General features: G+C 37.6%; 1 protein-coding gene across 3 annotated transcripts in view; it reads right to left on the bottom strand.

Annotated features, from left to right (window-relative positions):
- Positions 1 to 19202, bottom strand: part of STIM2 (stromal interaction molecule 2) — a 71890-nt gene that overhangs the window by 7941 nt on the left and 44747 nt on the right. For 2 of the 3 annotated variants that reach the window (XM_032685872.1, XM_032685870.1), the window contains exons 3-11: positions 15931 to 16045; positions 8745 to 8856; positions 7985 to 8100; positions 6683 to 6860; positions 5597 to 5774; positions 4871 to 5038; positions 4569 to 4669; positions 4077 to 4315; positions 516 to 720 (exon numbers count right to left, since the gene is read on the bottom strand). In XM_032685872.1, coding sequence (XP_032541763.1) covers positions 516 to 720; positions 4077 to 4315; positions 4569 to 4669; positions 4871 to 5038; positions 5597 to 5774; positions 6683 to 6860; positions 7985 to 8100; positions 8745 to 8856; positions 15931 to 16045 — 1412 coding nt within the window. Of the gene's footprint in view, positions 1 to 95; positions 245 to 515; positions 721 to 4076; positions 4316 to 4568; positions 4670 to 4870; positions 5039 to 5596; positions 5775 to 6682; positions 6861 to 7984; positions 8101 to 8744; positions 8857 to 15930; positions 16046 to 19202 lie in introns of all 3 variants that reach the window. The other variant, XM_032685871.1, reaches the window with a different exon arrangement.

The raw sequence follows: 19202 nt of genomic DNA, 5'->3' as shown, positions 1-19202 counted from the left end.
CTTTCTGGCACATGAAGTCAGAAAAGTTATGAAATGAAAGGAGGAGATTTAAGCCTATCATATATAAAAAGTTTCTTCAGGACAAGTGTCCCTACCTTTCAACAAGCTCATTTGCTCCTTCCAAAAGGAATTTAACCTTTTCCTATGAGGCCATGTAACAAGAGTAGGTACACGCTCAACATGCTGTAAGAATTGTGTTACCATCCATCTTCTCTTCGCCCAGTAGCTGACATTGCTTTTGATCCTAGTTTCAGATGTAAAAGCCAGTAACATATTGTAATGGAGAATCAGGGTTAGTTCAGTGCACCCTGGATTGTAACATACTTAACTGTATATGACAAGCTAGCTATTTACATACACATACCAGACAAGAACTCTCTGTTCCACGTAGACTATATTAGTTTATATTACCCTATAGATTACTTTAACTTTTGGCTTGGTTTAACCTCTAATTCTAAACTATTAGTCTCAATAACCCTATCAGAGTTCCGAGTGCTGTTTGCTAATCTCCGTACCATTGTTTATCAGCAGAGAAGTAAATGGCTTCCTCCTCCTCTTCAGTTCGATAAAGAGCTGGGCAGCTCGACACAGAAAGGATGTCAGGGTCAGGGGAGTGCAAAGCGTGCTGAGACTGCGGAGATGATGGCACAACATTGCGTCTTGATCGACACAAGCTACTGCTTCTTGCCAGTGTGCTGCTGGGAGGTTTCACAATGGACCCTGAGGCAGAGAAAAAGCAAACCATAACCCTCCAAGTTACATTGATGTTAACAATATCTACTCTGAAGCCTAAATAGCAGGTATCTGCTTCAGTGACAATGATTTTTAAACAACTTTGACATTGTTTGACTGTTCCAGAGCACGAAACACTGAACACCTTATACATTCTACAGTTAGATGCAGCAGCTAATCAAGATGCAACTGCAGAGATTTTGTGCCAGCCAAATACTACACTAACCACACACCAAAGCTCTGGCTCACTATGCTCTCCTGAGAAAAAAAAAAAAAAAAACAGAGAAAGATTTTACTGAAACTCACAACCCCTTATAAACTAAAAATAGCAGGGCTGAAATTAGTATGTTACACAATGTCCTGGATTTTACTTGTGTGGTGATCTGGAATTTAAAAAAAAATATGCAAAAGTTTTGCAATGTAGGTATGCCTAACCAAACAGCCAACTGAAATACACTGCATTAGTTGAAAAGTAGGTTAGACATAGAAGACCAGTTTCATTTATGTAACAGGATAGAAAATATATAATTCAACCTCTTTTTAAGCTCAAGAATTTCCTTTCAGATACCACTTTCTTTTGCCAGGTTAACTATGAATTTCCAGAAACAAAAATATAAGTATGGAGGAAACAGCAACACAAGACTTGACCAGGAAAGTCTCAACAGGAAGTGACAAACTCAAATTTTCCTAATCCAATTCCTCCTTCAAAAGGTTATTAGGCAGCAATACTAGTACAGAAATAAAGCTGCAGACCTGTTTTCAGGCTAGCTGTTATGAGTCTCAGGATTTTTCATACCCCTCCTCAAACAGTCCCATAGAATGAATGCATCACTGTTTACATTAGACACACCAGCCCCTTACTGATGTTCAAAATGTTTAACAAACACAATACGATAAAAAAATTCAACTATTTCTGTCTAGCCTGAAAAAATATATTTTATTTTTCGCAATACTAGTTTAGCATCAGGTAAGTTATAGATTCGCTTCCTAGAATCTCAGAAAAGGTTGTCAGTCCGTTTCAGTACAGGAAATCACAACTTTTAGAAAACAGTGAGTAACTGCACCTTTGCCAGCACATAAATTCATTTCCATTCCTGAGCAGAAATGAAAGGTTTATAAGCCCCAACATGAGAGTTGTCATGTATCTCAAACTTTTCATTTTACTTTTGATGAACTCCCTACTGACCCTAAAAGCAGGTGCTGCGAGCTCAGAATTCATCTTGTGTCATTTTAAAAGTACTCCTAAAAGAGCAAATGTGAACTGAGATGGGAATAAGAATCCCTTTAGTAAATTTGTGCTACATGTCCAGGTAAATCAGATGCCATCCTACTCACTGGTATAAAAAAATCCCCAAGATTGCACCATCAGTGAATTTTGAGAGAAGTTACAAGCATTTTAATTCCTTGTAGGTGTATATACCCAGGAATATGAAGGGTTCAGCTATGACAATTTAACATATAGAATTTTCAAGTGCAAATGAAAGTCACTAAATCCAGGAACCAGCTGAATCCTGATCAGTCCATGGAAGAGTAGAAGTTTCACTATGACCCTCCTGTAAGGTCTTTGTTCCCGTGTCGTACATCTATTTCTTACCGCCTTTTGTTCTTCAGCTTGAGATTGATCAAACCACTCTATTACTTGACACCATTTCAGCCTATGAACTCAACTGCTCTGCCACAAAGAAGCCTGTCTGACAGACTTCAAATTTTGTCAATCTTATGAGATCAAAGGGCGGGGGCAAGGTAACAGCCCGGTTCAGTTCAGATCCAGAGACTGTAATAGTCTCAGTCTTAACTGACCTTCTGCATGCTGCACTTTCCCTGAAGCCTCATGAGCATGACAAGTCATTTTGCTTCTGTCCTTCCTTGCATGCATTTGTTATTTTTCTCTGAAGGATGGGAGTAATTCAGCAGTTACCAAACTAACCTACAATAATTTGACTCCTAAACTAGTTTCGACAACAGATCACTTAGCATATTTTCCCTCTCCTTCCCCACTCCCAAATGTTTACAGGGTTTTTTTACTGAGTAGAAATTTTAAAAGCTAGTAAATTAAGGATAAACTACTTCCTTCATGTGATCACTTTAACAACATCAGGCTCTGGGGCCTTACTAAAATTAAAGTTTTTGTAGTGTTATTAAGATTCAGATAACTTTCATCACTGAGACAGAAACACTTCCAAATGAACTGAACTTCAATACACAGAAATTAAACCATAATTGAAAAAGCACAAAGTAAAGTTTCAGCTAAGTATGCTCGTACAAACTACAGTCCTTCTCTAATTGTAGTTGCTCTGAACCAACTGCACTCTCTTCTCTGGCTTCACTTCTAAGCAAGAGCTGAACGAGAAGAGTGACGAAAAAAACCCCACAAGTCTGATGTCTTGTATACATATCCAAGTGTTGTCATTTTATACTATCTGGAAAATCGTGATAATAAATGGATCTCTTCATTTTGAAATCAGACCAGAGGTTTCTCTACATTGAATTAGAAGTTTAGGCATCCATTTTGTATTGGGCCACCCAATAAATTTGTTGCTAGGGTTTAAATCAAAGCCTTCACAGTGAAGACAACTAGAGAAACAGCATGCCTTAAAAGTGATCAGAACTTGTAGTAAGTAGTGTTGCAAGGGGATCAATGAACTTTTCAGTGTGGTTTGTAGAAAACAGGTTGGTACACTTAGAAGAAAAACATGTGCCCAAGGCACACTAAATGAAGCCAGCGAAGTGGTGATCTTAAGCTATTTTAAAATACAGTTTGTACTACTTCTGAGAATCCCAGCCCTGGAAGAAAAAATATACTCATATGATAGCTTTTTTCCCTACTTATTCCTCAGCTTGATATTGGTTGTTTGAATAGCTACATGGGAGCTCATCTTTGATTTTCCTCTAGAGTCCAGTTAATCAAAGCTTCCACAAAACAGGCTCTTGTACTGACACAATGACTCATGATACCAGGGTGGTCTGAGTCCCCAGTGTATATCTTCTGATCATAGTTTAACCAAAGCTGAATTGGCCTCCCTCCAGCATTTGGCTTCTTTGCCTTGCACTCAAACAACCCACTGTATCCAAACACAAACATTCTGCCTGAAAGCTTTCCTTGTCAACAGGATTTTGCTCCAACCACTAAAGAACGTTTGCACATCCATGTAGCATGCGGCCTCTCAAAGGGTGTGATCTTCCAAATAGCTCAAAGGACTCTAGATTAACACTATCTCTTCCATCTGAAAGAATAAATGTGCGAATAGAAATTCAGCATTATTCATTACAAATCCTCCTACCTAACTGGGAACTCCCATGTCCCCTCAACCTTTCCCCTTCTTTTTACTGAGCTCACCACTTACCATGAAACTGTGAAACTATTGGAGGAGTATCTTCATCTAAGTCATCAACTCCCCCTGCAATTGGGTAAGGAGGAATGGAGACTCGAGGCATAACTACCCAGCTGTGATCAGAGTAGAGAGAGGAGGTCAAGCTTGGTAGCCCAGAATTGTGTGCGATTTGAAACCCGCAAATCTTCTCAATCTGTTGCCATCGATAAAGACGCTCTCGCAAACACGTTGTCAACTCAGAGAGTGCTTTCCTGAAGAAAAGCACACATTAAAATTACACACACTGTTCTTAATGATAAAGCAAAGCAAACAAGTGCATTCATTCCCGCATACCAGAAGATCCATTAGGACAGTTCAAATATTGAGATTTTAACATATTTTAAACTGCTTTTCTTAAAATGCAAAATCACTATGACACTCAATTCTGTAACTCTCAAAAATGCCATTGTTTCAGGAATAAGTAAGCACAAAAGACTATGCAACCTGTCCTGGTAATCCTCTTACTTTGCTTCAAGAATTTTATGGTCCACTTCATCCAGGGAGGAGCTGTGTGCAACATGTAATGTTCCAAATACAGTGCTTCTCTTCTTTTTTATCTTTTCTGCCTAAAAGGCAAGATAAAATGAAATGCATAAAACTAGGAGTAATATACATAACAGATGATAAAACATTAGCAATATTGAGAGGTAGCAAACAATTCAGAGAAGAAAAAAACACCCAAATGCTTATCTGCTTTGTGTTTACTACTTCATGTATCTAGCAACAGATCAGAAAAGTCTTTAAGTAGCTGAAGAATAAGTTATTACCTCATCTTTGGCAATTGCTAATTGCATTTCTGCATGCTGTCTTTTGATGTTGTAATATTGTACTTCAACTTCATGTGTTAACTGAAGCCACTTCTGCAAAGCTTCAGGAACAGACCAATTACTTCTCAACTCAAACTCCTTCTCAGCCTTTTTTAAAGCCATGCGAACCTAGCAATCAATAAGAAATAAGAGTCACCAAGAGTATCATTAGAACCTACAGCAGAAGAAAGTGAAGTATAAGCACCCTTATACTAGGAAGGCAGATCTGGCATTTCTGAAATCTGGCATAAGACCTTCCATATACTGTACTATACTCAGATTTTTTTTTCTTTTGACATATGGTTCCTAATTTGAAGCTTAAATTTCTTTGTAAGACAGCATTTTTTTAGTACAATAAATCCAAATTTATTGCTTTCAGAGGAGACAAAGCTACTATCTCTCTTCTGATAACAAGATAAAAAAAGCTTTTGTATATATTTTTGTTCAGTGAATCCAAAAAGGTTACGATAAGCTAATATACAAAGTTTACAGCTTTTTATAGTTTCAGGATTATTTTACTAGATAAAATCATACTTTTATCTAGTATGATTGAAAGACAGTCATTAAGCACGCTTAGAATTTTTCCATTAAAACCTAGCATTTGAGGAATGCTGCTTTAAAAACTCCTAAGGATCTAATAAAAGTACAACCAATTCAAAGTCAACACTATAAACAGTTTGCAGATACCTGTACTAATTCTTCCTCTGCATATTTGAGCCTGCTGAGCTCACATTCAGCTCCCTCCCTTAATTCCCTTAGGCGATGAGCTTCCCGTTTTGCATCATTGATCTCATCCATCATTTTGCGCTCCAGATTTTGCTTTTCCACAGCAACATTTCTGTTCTCTTCTTGTGCCTTCTCCAGCCTTCAAAATTGAACAAAAAATATAAGAAAATACACAGCATATTTGTTAAAAGTTGTAGTCCTCAGAAGAAGAAAATGCATCCAGCAACAGGGCAAGAGGCAATGGCACAAACCAAAGCATGAGGTTCCATCTGAACATCAGGAAACACTTTCACCATGAGAGTGACTGAGCACTGGCACAAGTTGCCCAGAGAGGTGGTAGAGTCTCCATCCTTGGACATATTCAGAAGCCACCTGGACATGGTCCTAGGCAACCTGTTCCAGATGATCCTGCTTGAGCAGGAAGGGCCGGATGAATTCCAGAAGTCTCTTCCAACCTCAACCTCTCTGTGATAATAAAGACTCTGCAACCTTCATGAATCAGCAGCAACTGCATCACACAATGTGATATCCCCATCAGGCAAAAACACAAGCTTTTAAGTGAACCATCATTAAAGGTGTAATATCAAAATACAAGACTCTGTATACAATTGAGTTACAGGTGCACCAGAGAAGACTTTCAACTCTCACACTGCTATATAAGCGGTAGAAAGTAATCAGTCCTGGTTTGTTTCAACCTTAAGAGCTTAAAAACAGGAGAAATGTTCTCATTCCCCTGTATGTAAATATTCCAAAGTAAACTGTAATTATATGAAAATAACAATACATACTTGTAAATCCGTAGGTAAAAAAGACAACCTCTATTCTTTACCTTCATCCACAAGTTCGTACTGCCTGCGAAAATATCCAGGTGCAATTTCTACCCACAAAACCAATATCAATCACAATTTCCATGCAAAGGGAAGATGAACAAAATCCAAAGGCATCTTAATGCAAATAATTTATTACTGTAAAGGATCTATGTTTGTATTTAACCTCAAAACAAAAGGACAATTAGACATTAACTTTTTTTATTTTTAGGCTTTATACCTTTCCTGCAAGTCAAGAAGACTTTGCTCTGCTGTTTGAAGACTTTCTAAGTCCTTCATCATTTTTGTGATATGTTCTCTTGAGGTTCTGTTCTGTGTATATGCAAACCAGCAGCCTCCAAAACCAATAACTATAGAAACTGTCAATATAAAATCCTTCATCCAGTTGTGAGGGGGACCTGTGCAGAGAATAACACCATCATTAGCTAGTTCACTGATACAAACAACAGAGCATTTTGCATACAACATAAGCAGCTCTGCTCTAACACAATTTACTTAATCTACACTAAAACATTCATTAGATTAGAAAAGCTTATCAAACCTTTACAGTACATACTCTGTATCTTTATTTTTACTTATTTAATTACACTTTATCATGCCAGTAACAGTTTTAATTATATTTGAGCAAATTTTCCCCAGTTTGCACCCTCTGGAATACCCTATGCTGGGTTAAAAATGCACTTGGAAAAAATAAAGTACATTTTAAAATGGTGAGTGGTTAACAGCAGCCCTTCTTAAAAGCAAAACTTGGATCATCAAATTATCATATCCAAGATTCACTTACGCATCTTTGTTAGTATAATTTTAGTCATTTGAACTTTTGTAAGACTTTCTGCTAGCATTAAAGGTATAATACAAATACAAAGTGCTTTCCCCCCCCCCCCAAAATCCCCAGATCAGATCTGGCCTGACTGATTCAGGAACACCAGACATGCACAGCACCACAACAAATCTGTAGCTGTGCACAAGCAAGAATGCAGAGCATTGGTGATGTGGTATAGACATGTCTGCATATGGTAAAATAGGTCAGATGTGGAACTGCTGCATTGAGTTTAACCGCACTTAAGTTCAACTCTGCACAAAAGACGCAGTTATTGGATTTGCACCACCCTCTCCTGTTTTCTTCTTGGGGAAGGTCATCCCCTCTCATTTCAGCATCCCAGCTGCACTGTCCAAGCTAATTGGGAAGTGAATGTAACATTAGCTGTAACTGTAATTTAAACAGTCAAAAACATTTAGAGGACGCTTCTTGTGACACAAAAGCCAACTTCATTTTGGAAGTGGGGTTATACTAAAATATTTATATGATCTTATATACAGAAGTGAACCTTTGTCCTGGTCACAGCACCTCAACAATCTTTTTTAATTCACTGCAGACTTCCACAACACATGCCAAGCAATCCATCAGTACATCCACAACACAGATAAGTTGTCCTATCTACAGTATCAAGTGTCATTGAAAATATGCTCTGTTGAATTCTTATAATTAAGAGATAAGAAAAAACTCCAAGAAGTTACTAACGGGTAAGAGGTCCAAATAAAACCACATCCAAGGCTTTAAGCTGAAGCTTCTGTCTATGGCTCCGGTCAATTATTTTCAAGTGAGAGATCATGAAAGCATGTTCATTTACTGCTATCCTGTTAATGATAAGACAAAACATTACCTATACCATAAATTACACTCAGAATCAGTCTATGCAAAAAAAAAGACATCCACAACATTTCTCATAGTTCTACAGATTACAGATAAGAGTGAGAAATACAATACGACAGTAGGGCTGGAAAAAAAAGCATATCAGAATGTTGCAAAAAGGAACATAAAATCATTTACTTGTTCTTTTCTTTCTGGAAAAATTGTGAAATAAATCCATTTAGCAAAGTTAAAGGTAAAGATATATTTGTGACACCAACTCTGTAATACATGCAACATGCTCAGATGTGGTAGTCACACTCCAGGAAACGGGTTCTACAGATAGTTTGTTACATATACCCATACAATAGACTGGAAGATGTTCAAAAGAAAGTTTGCTACCACACAGAATTATGTGACCTTTGATAAAAGCTTCCACAGCAAGAAACAAAACTTTCATAAAAGTCATATTTTAAAATATTTTGGCAGGGAAAAAAATGCAGCCACTTCTCCAAAACTGCAAGGATGTTTTTCATTTCAAGCAGTTGACCGTATCTTGTTAGACTTCAGGTTCACATCGTTGTTCCCACCCACAGACTAAAAGAGAAACCTACAAGGAATTATTTGAAACTAATCCTGAAGAAACATTCACCTGGGAAGTGTTGTTCCATTGACATTGCTCTCTCTGAAATTCTTCTCATATTGTGGCAGTTCAACAAATTCTGAAAGCCACTGAAGAGTGTCCTCTTGAGTCCAGTTATGAACTGAAAGAAAAATTCAGTTTAATTACCTTACATTTTTGTAAAATTTAACAGCAAGACATAGAAGACAAGCAGTAGAAAAGCAGGCTACAATGACCAAGAGTTTAGTCAAATATAATTGCAGAAAAATTAGCACTAAGGTGTTTCTGGCATTTTGCCTTTTTCATTATATGCTTCTCAGTAAAAGCTTAGGCAAACTATAAAAAAAAAACAAGCATGGAACAAATAGAAACATTTCTTTATTAAAAATTCCACAGAATAATTTAGTCTTTTCCTTAGTTTAAATCAGGACAGCAATTTGTGATCTCTTGTGACTTTGATCTACTTAAACTGATCTCAGCCTCAATTCCTTTGTCCTTGCTACCCTTGCAGAACTAAACACACATCAGCTCGTGATGTAGTCATTTAAGGCAACATCAAGATCTTTCCCTGGATGGTGTCTTAAGAACTTGTTTTCACAAAAATTTTCTTACAGGCTCATGCCTACCAACCACAAAATGGGAGCCGATGAGAGATGAATAGAGGAGACAAAGAAAACACCAAAAGACAGTAATAATATAACAGAAAAACACTTAAATCTCTCTCAAACCTGCCCAAAAAAGCAGGTTTAAATGCAAAAATACTTCCACTAAGAATAATTATTTAAGTATGTAGAGAATAATTTAACAGTTTTCCTCTGTAACATCAATAGTCTACATAAACTTTCACACCTACAAATGCTCTAGGAAAATCCTACCCAGAGATTTTAAAAAGGGGGGGAGATCACACTGTGGTCCTTACAGACCACTTGCTACAGCTTAAAGCTTCACACTGACAAAATGGAAGGGAAATTGTTCGCTCCATTTATGACTCTGCAAAAGTTTGTCTACACATGAAAGAAACTGTGACAGCCTCCTTTTCAAGACAATTCACGCAAAAAAATTTTAAATTTTTTTTAATATTTCTCTACCTAGAACTACTTGCATGTGACAATGCTAGGCAGAGGTTTCTGTAGAAACCTTATCATAAAGACACATTCTCAGTGGTGAATTTTGACAATGACCCTTTCAAAAGAGCTGTTAAAAGCTTGATTGGTAAAGCTGCAGGCAATGGAAGTTTTTGTGAGTTCAAATTCATATTTCACTTCACACTGAAACTGAAATAAGGACTTCTAGGTCTCTTGTCTACACTAGCATAGCTGAAAAATAAGCTCAAACATTTTAGATTTTCATCATTCCAGAAAACCAGAGACAGAACACATTCCACAGACCCACTCATAGCTTTAAGAAACAAACTTGCAGTACAAACCACTCGTTTTCTATCCATATGAATGCCTACACAACCTTCCCAGCGTACTGTCCCATTTCCTTCTCTCCTTCTAAGCCACAATCAGGTATTGATTTGAAACAGTTTTATCATATTACTCTAAGATTTTATGCAAAATGTCTGGGCTCTGTTTGTAAACAGATTGTGTTCCCATTGCAAAGATTCTTAACTCTTTTGTGAATAATAAGCAATCAGACTTACATGTCATTCAAAGTCATTCAAGACTGGTCATTATAAGTCTCAAAAGGGTGGTAAAATAATCCAGAAAAATATCATCTTAACTGCATTCTAGAAATACGTTCAGAGACTGATCCAAAGCAAAAGCATTGCTTTGATGTGACATGTGAAAAAAAAACCTACCTAAAATAGCCACTACACACTACAGACTATCACTGACAGGACAGAACATGCAATTTCAGAAGCCACACAATTCGCTGAGTTAATAAATCTTGGGGAAGGGAAAAAAATACCATTGAGACGTTTCACTTCTGTTGCTGAAAGTATTTTGTAGACACTCCATCAAATTTTACATAAATTTGTAGGTTTTTTACAAGTAAGTAGTAATTTCGAACATATTATTTTGTAAGAAACTAGGTACATATTTAAGTGGTTTACCATAGAGCCAATCATATCTTTTCTACTGCCTAGACTGGTGTGATGTTGTCTTCATAGAATATAAAGGATATTTTCCCAAACAAATCAGTTATATTCAGGAAAACTTTATTATTCATTATCTATCAGATAATTCCATTAGTACAGAGACTGTAAAATGAAGCAACTAAGGTCTATCCAAAAACAGAATCAGAACTTGTACTTCCTGTATTCTTACACTGTTACCTGTTTACCTAAAAATTAATATCAATTACTTCTTTGATTATGTTGTGTCCTTTTAAACGACCACTCATCATTTAAGCTATCAATACATAGTCATCTCTTATTCTGAGATTTCACAGTCTGAATCTCTGCTCATGTACGCATTTTACAAGAAATTTAGATTTATTATGTAAACTAATACTTCATTCACAGAAGTTCACTGTAGGTGTCTGCAAATCCCCAAATTTTCCAGGTTGACTCAGACTAAACTACTCTGTTCTCCCTTTCCGACTCTGTCAGTGAAAACATTCAGTTTCTTTTTGTTGGTATCTTCTATATGTTGTATGTTGGTAAAAAGTATTGCTTCACTTATCTCGAATAAAACCTTATGAAACACATATTTCTTAATTCTACAACAGCATACAGTACCAAAAAGCAAACTGGCCTTTCTTCAATAGAAGCTGTTCCAGCCCACTGAAACACGATACAAGGCAAGTGTGATACACACCAGGTGTACTGAAGGGCAAGCAGGCCAGCTGAAACTCATCTTAATCAGCACTGCCAGTTATAATGTGCCAACTCCTACTAATTAGGTGGGGTTGTAACTTTTCCTTCATTTAGTCACCAAAAAAGACTACAGTGCTTCAGACAGTAGAGTAGCAAGTCACAATTACTCCAAGTTAAATGCATACAGCATTACAGAGTAATTATAACATCCTTCCTTCTCACACCTCTTTTCACAAACAGATATCTTGAGAGAGAGCATGCCAAGAACATGCCTTGGGAAGGCAGGTGTAGAAGCTACACTAGTGTTTACACCTCAGAGCAGCACTCAGTCTCTAGAGTTGCATCAGCTGTTCTATTTCAGATCACAAGTTATTGGGTTGGTTTTTTTCCTACTTTTTTTTAACTGCCCTATCAACATGCTGAAGATGAAGACAGCTAAAGTAGCTTTAAACTGGCCCTGTCTGGAAGTTGGTCCTTGCTAACCCACATTAATGGCCTATTAGAAGATCATTTTTCAATATTTATCACATAGCACAGTGCTTCCAGGCAGGGAGACCTGAAGTAAAATAACATTGCATGTCAGCCTCAGTACTCTTATGGGCCTCCTACTCCTTTCAGAAATCAAATTACATTTTACAGGAGTATTTCATGGCAAGGAGTGAATGACAGCCATACATTAGGCTTAAAGTTGAGAACAGGCTGACCACAACATTGTTCTGTATCAAGCATACAAAAGCATTCAAAACTTAAGTTTTTAGGACCTTCAACAGTAACATCAGCAGTACACAGCATTATGTAACTCATCCTTAGCCAACCCCTGCTTGCATACATTTCTAACCTCCAGATATTTAAAACCTGAGAAACCAAATTATTAAAGTGCAAGGCAACCATAACACCTTTGTGGTACACAGTTTAGTCCCATTTGCTGCAATACTTGTGCAACAGTAAATCAGAATACAACAGATGATCACACATACAAACATAAAACCATTTTTTTATCTTTTTACCCTAATAAATAAGGTACCAGACTTTAGTTCACTATCTGTTTTTCATAGAGAAGGAAAGAGAGTTAAAGAAAACAAAAAGGTACAAATACAAGGCAAGGGAGAAGGTTTTTTGTATTATAGGGCAGTCTGCAGGACATACTATACATTAAAGTATAGTATGTAACAAGTAGGTTTGGTAGGATTTAAATTAGTCTGACAATAGCTGGCCATTCATGAACTCCAGGTTTGATCATGACAGGTTTACTTTATTACAAAATCAAGTCCCAAGGGACAATGCTACATCACCAAGAATGCAGCACCATACCCTACTCAGAGACATGTCAGAGAACTACCCAGCTGAAGGCCCTGCACTGATTTTACAGCCTCTCTTGCTACCGAGTCTAAATACCTACCCACTCACCTTGCACAGACAGAAAATTCGTATGATCACGGCCCATCACAGGGGCAAAAAGAAAAGGCAGGCACCTTTGAGTGAGAGAACTTTCAAAGATAAGTGTACAGAGACTGGTACTAAGATATCAAAACAAATGCTCATCTGTCCCCTTGTCTGTACTCAAAACCTCTACCTCTTCAAGGCTCTTGCAGAAAAAAAACTAAAGATGCTCCTTTGATTTTAACCTATCAGTAGCTACTAAGCTTATTACTTTTGAATAGCTGAAAGGCTCTGTAGTGCATGTATAAATACTGCTTAGTTAGAAGACAAGGCAGTCAAAGAATACAACAAGCATATACTGGCATTAACATTTAAAGAGCAGTAACACACAGTAAGTCAGATGACTCAGAGAGCAGTGTTTTCTGTTTTAAACAGGTGTGCTAGTTCATAGTCACTCCTCTAAATAGATCACTCTGTAGAATCAGACTATGAGATTAGAAAATTTCAAAGGTCACAAAAAGCATATCATAACTAAACTAAACTAAATTAAATTAAAGTCTTGTTTTGTACTCAAGGACTCATTTAAACTGTGTGGCAACGCAGCAACAAAATGCTGGATGCTGATTCAAGTTATGATATGATTCCTTCCATGCAGGTAAAACTTACAGCAGCCTTGAAAATCCTTTAATTTGCACCAGCACAGACTTTGCCTTATATGAAATTCTGCACCAGGAAGGGACACCAAAAGCCTGCCCAGCGTCAGGAATATTAAAAAGCAATATTCTGAAGCTCCTTCTTTTATTAGGCAATTTTTAAAGCTTTGAATGGAGCCAATCCTCAGGGTTCTTCTCACTGTGTAAGATCCTTCTGAAGCAATTACTTAAAAGGAAACTCTGTTTTCCTTAATGCTAAAAAGAGACACCAAACAGCAATGGCATGTTTTCACTTTCTTCCCTCAAGTCTTATCTGTCTTGCATCACCAATATCTTAAACAGAAAGCACCTTTAAAGTATTTGACAAATACTTAAACATTCACATAAAGCAAGCTTTATGGCAAGGAATGTGCAATTCTACTCAGCATAAAGCAGGCAGCAATAGATCCATAAGATGCTTCTGCATACACTGTCAAGAGCACTATTTAGAGCTTGTAATTCTCACACACTCTGAATAGAGTACTTAAAAGTTTCAAATTACTGATACTGTCATTTACACTACCTTCCCTCCTCTTGTTTAATGTTGTCAAATTGCATTAAACTGGCACTATAAAACAGCAGCACATAAGAAAACAAATCAATCAAAATTCCTAAAACATTTAGAAAGGACAAACAGTATTTTCCATGTCACCTAAAATCAAATGAAGGTAGTTCATTTTCTGAGGGGCTTCCTGCTTTCTAACAGTCAGCACAGCACTGGTAACACAGCTCAGGAGTCTCATTCTAAAGGTCTCCCTGTGGTGCAACTTAAGTTCCCTCAACAGCATGCCCAGTAAAGCCACTATATGCAGACACTATGAAACATGACATTCCTCTCAAAGTCTTTTGAGTCTTACTCACACTACTCACTATATTCAAGAAACGTGAAATAAAGATATATGCAATAGACAAATTACATACTTCTGGGATCATTATAGCCTACATTTTTGAGGAGTTATTCATGAGTTAAATCAACAATTATGGGGAGATAATTTTTTCTGATAATTCAGTTGTAATACTTTCATAGAACAAGAATTTCAGCAAATAAGTCTTTACAGAATATTTGAAGAGATGAGGTTAAAAATCACTAGTTAAAACAGATATTTACTTCATAGCAAACACCTCTTACTTCAGACTGCACTTAAATGACTTCCTACATAAGCAGAATGAACCATGGCATGTTCCTAGCTCCATTCCTCTCTTGTTCCTACTTCTAGTTGTTTGACCAATACCAACTTTTAGATCTCTCTATGTGCACCATTAGCACATGTCCTAGTTTAGGAATGGTATTCCCATATATAGTACTTGGTTTCCCTGACAGCTCCAACTGAAGGCACAAAAAGGAAATCCAGAGGTTGAGATAAGAACAATTCACTGTAAGAGGCAATGAAATAAGAAAACTAACAGTAACAGCAACAATATTAATAACAAAAGGTATAAGAAAAAGAAACTATTTACACAGAAAGCCCCCCACAATAAACAAATATGGGTCCATCCCCCACATTTCTCATAGAAGGAACCCCTTCTCCCCAGCAGAGAGACAGAGTTCCTTTCCCATCCCCCAGCAACAATGTTAGGGCATATGGGCAACATAGGGCCTTAGCCACACACCCTCTCAGCTACTGCAAAAAATTAACCCTGTTCTGGCCAGAACCAGGACAGCACAACACCTTCAGAATGGTGTGAGGAAAAAAAAAAAGTTAAGTATTTTTCTCCTAACAATTCTAACATTCTAGATATCTGGAATTTTTTTTAAATCACTATATCCTGGAACATATTTGGCAATGAACACTGTACTGTACGTTAAATACTGTCTCTTGATACTTGGAATATTTGGCTCAACTTATTTCATTTAAAACAGCATGAGAGAAGGCTGGTGGTGTTGTCAGTCCATTTTACTGTGCCTCAAGTTTAAAAGGATTTTCAAAAATGCTTTGGACTAAGAATTCTAGCTCTTCATAACCCAAATAAAATTTACATTGAAGTAGAAGTACACTGAACTTTCAACTCAATACAACATGCAATAAATATTTAAAAATAGCTTGAGAGCAACCCTTAGGGTTTATTAAATTAAAAATATGCTAATCTGGAATGCAGCTCTTGCACCAGTCACCTTGATAAATTAGAACCTTATACAGATGAGGGTGTAAGCTATGTTAGTTTACTTACAATGCACCAAGGACACGCAGAGAAAATTAACACTAGCTGTACTAAATAAGTTCTTAGTCAGGTTTACATGTGCCTATAAATAAAAGTATCAAAATGGATTAATGAAGATGCTTCAAGTCATTCATTTACTAGTCTATACTTGGTGGAAAAATTCTTGACTTATGTCTCTGTCAGTAACCATCATCATTTTTAGCTATACTTCTTTACCTACCTTCAGATGTTTTCCAGCGTTTCCACAGATCCTCAATGGTGATATGTTTGTCTTCTCTGTGCAGGTGACTATGTTTATTAGAAGCATCCTTGTACTGCATATCTTCCCTTAGAAACTGAAGAAAAAGGAAAAATGTCATCTTAAATGCCAAAATAACAATTTCTGAACAGAAACTAGAAGGAAATCAGGTAGACAAGAGTTCTTTGCTATCTCTTCCCCATGTGAGCAACACAGAATTCATCTAAGTTCTCTATAAAGACTCAGGAAGCACATTATCAGAAATCTCTTATAAGATTTGGTTTTCACCATGATTATATCCTAGAAAAACTGAAGGTTCAGTTGCTAGTATACTAGATTTAACAACATTTTCAGTATGCCTTAGATTTACAGTGATTACAAGAATGCACCACACAAGTCATACTGCATACTTCTGTACTCTGAAGACATTTAACCAACTTTGTCTACTTGAAAATAAGACCATGTAAGATTTGAAAGTGCATCAGTCCTTTATGGATGAGTAATCCTTGAATCCTGCTACACCACTTAAATGCAACTGTGCTTGAGGATGAAAGTAAACTGTTGACTAAGTATTAGTAAAGTCTTTTAATTAGACAACAAAAATTTGACTTTATTTCATCAAATCAAACAACAGAAGCCATCAGAGGGCCAATTTTCTTCTCACTAATCATTCCTCAGTGGTTACACTCCAAGTACAGATGCATTACATAAAGCTGCTTCATTCTCAGTAATTAACGGGAAGCCTTTTAGTAAACATGATAAAAGAAGTTCATGCAATCACGCCAAACATAATGGGTGGTGAGGCACTGGAACAGGTTGCCCAGTGAAGCTGTGAATGTCCCATTCCTGGAAGTATTTGAGGCCAGGTTGGATGGGGCTTTGAACAATCTCATCTAGTGGAAGGTGTCCCTGCCTACAACACAGAGATTGAGACTAAATGATCTTTAAGGTCCCTTCCAACCCAAAGCCTTCTATGATTTTATGACAGCAGTGTTGTACTAGCGTTTCACAAGTCACTACAAACAGGTTCTCCAAATACATGCACAAAAACCCCCCATGGAACTGTAAAACCCATTCTATTTTTATTTCATACAGGTCTAGAAAAGTTGGAATAGTGGTTGGCAAACAACCTCCCACTAATAGTGCAAACCCTGCATTGGTATCAGTCCCTAAAATCACAGTATGAGCAGTCTCCGTGGGTGAAGACCTTAGTATTCATATCAGATAACTTACATTTGGTACAAACAGTACCAAAAAACTAAGTAATCTTCCACAGTAGAGAGCTTGTTTTCTTCAGTTCCTGAAGGATGAAGTTGCTCAAACAAAACCAGCTACAAATAGGCATAACAGCTAAGTAAAAACCAGCTTTTCTATGTGGCTGGTCATATGTCATCACCACTTCAAGCAGAAGGGAGGAAGAAGGCCAAGTTAGTGATGCACTGCAGAAGAGCCCAATTCTTAAAATTTAGTCCAAGTAATAATTTATGTGCAGAGCTTCCTGCAGGAGAGACTGAAAAGTAGCCAATGCTAAACCATAACATTAACTCTTTATAACAAGATATAGAGTATGAGAGCAGAAATACGCAAGCTTTTTAGTAAGGGAAAATTGCATTTTCAACTTCTCTTCCCCATGTGAATGGCATAAATTCAGATATAAAAAAATATATATGCACAAACATGCACATCCATGAGAAATATGGGAGAAATTTACGAAACATATGAGAACTGAAAACAGCAGCCTGTTGGGCAAGGGCTATTACAGAACTTCTGAAACATTATGGATCAGCAGCAGTAAAAATGTTTAATAAACACAGAACAGTATGCTGTAAATGTATGCAAATGTAGAAATATCTGCTGCATATTCCATAGTCCAAGCAGGAACTCTGAAACCTTCCCACATTGGCAATACTACCACAAAGCTGGAAAATTCTAAAACTATCATTCAATGTGCAACCAAAGACGGATTATCTTATTCATTCCCATACCATGTTTATTAAAGGGTAAACTGAAAAGCAGGAACTAAACAGTAAGAAAACAAGCAAAATAATATTCTTATCCACTTGTGTCTGTAAGCCTTTCCAGATAAAGTAGTCTCACATCTGGAACATCAGGAAAGAATTGATGTTTGCCCACCTCACCTTTTCCCTCCAGACTGCAAGTACCTATTATCAGCTGACATCCCCAGCATATCTTTTGTGAACTTGGAAAAAATATACTAAAAATTCAGCAAAAAAATATATTCTACGTCGCTCCCTGTAAAGATTGTCTCTCTTCATGTGAGGGCTAAGGTAAATGCTAACACTCTTCAGCTTTTTAGTGACTGTGATGATAAGACTGTCCTTGGTGACTCCAAATGTCAGGTATGGACATTTGTTTTAAAAACAAATTGTTGTTGTAGGGTGATGGCGTTCCTGAAGAGGAACAGAATGTATACATGTACATATGTTGCATGTACAGGCTTAAGCCCATTTTGCATCTTCTCAGATCTGCAACCTCAGATCAGTTTTGTTTGTACAAACTTGCTCCTATCTTTACTGCTAGTTGCCAGCAAAGGCTGTAAAATATTGAAGGATGAGAACACCTGTGCAGTTGGAGGTGCTGTCAAGGAAAATCTGAATTGCTGTTAACAATGCCACATACGTGGTCAGAAGTAAAGAAGAGAAGGAAGATGCCAAATGACAAACAGAAAAGCTTCGAGGTGTTACATCCCACCCCAAACTAAGCACTACAAGGAACTCTAAGAGAGCGCTGCGATTTAAACACGGGACGGACACCGGCTGTCTCGGCACCCGGACGAGCAGCGCCGGCAGCAGCGTGAGAGACCCGGAGCGGCTCCTGCCGTTCGGCCCCGGCGCCCGCAGAGGGCGCAGCAGCCCCCGCGCTCCCGCGCCCACAGCGGCACGGGAAGCACGGATCCAAGCCCGCAACACCGCACTTCCCGGGAGGAGAGGGTGACGGTGCACCTCGTTTACACGGACAGACGGATTTGACTAACGTCCTTTTTTAAAAAGGGGCTGTCAGCACTCAGACTTGTGAGCAGCTTGCAGTCAGTAACCAGTACAGTTATTGCTCAGGGGGAGAGGTTCTACACCCATGAGAACTTCTTCCAAGTGAAAAGCCCCTCTTGTGTTCTGTGCTACCCACGCTGCTCCCAGATCTGTGAAAATAATCAGGATGGCTTCCTCGACAAAGTTCTCTGGCACCACATGGTCCCAGGACTAAAGTTAAGAGTACACATAGCTAGAAAGAGGCCA

This window comes from Chiroxiphia lanceolata, chromosome 4 (genome assembly GCF_009829145.1).
Source record: "Chiroxiphia lanceolata isolate bChiLan1 chromosome 4, bChiLan1.pri, whole genome shotgun sequence".
Lineage (NCBI taxonomy): Eukaryota > Metazoa > Chordata > Aves > Passeriformes > Pipridae > Chiroxiphia > Chiroxiphia lanceolata.
This window is presented reverse-complemented; position numbering and strand designations above follow the sequence as displayed.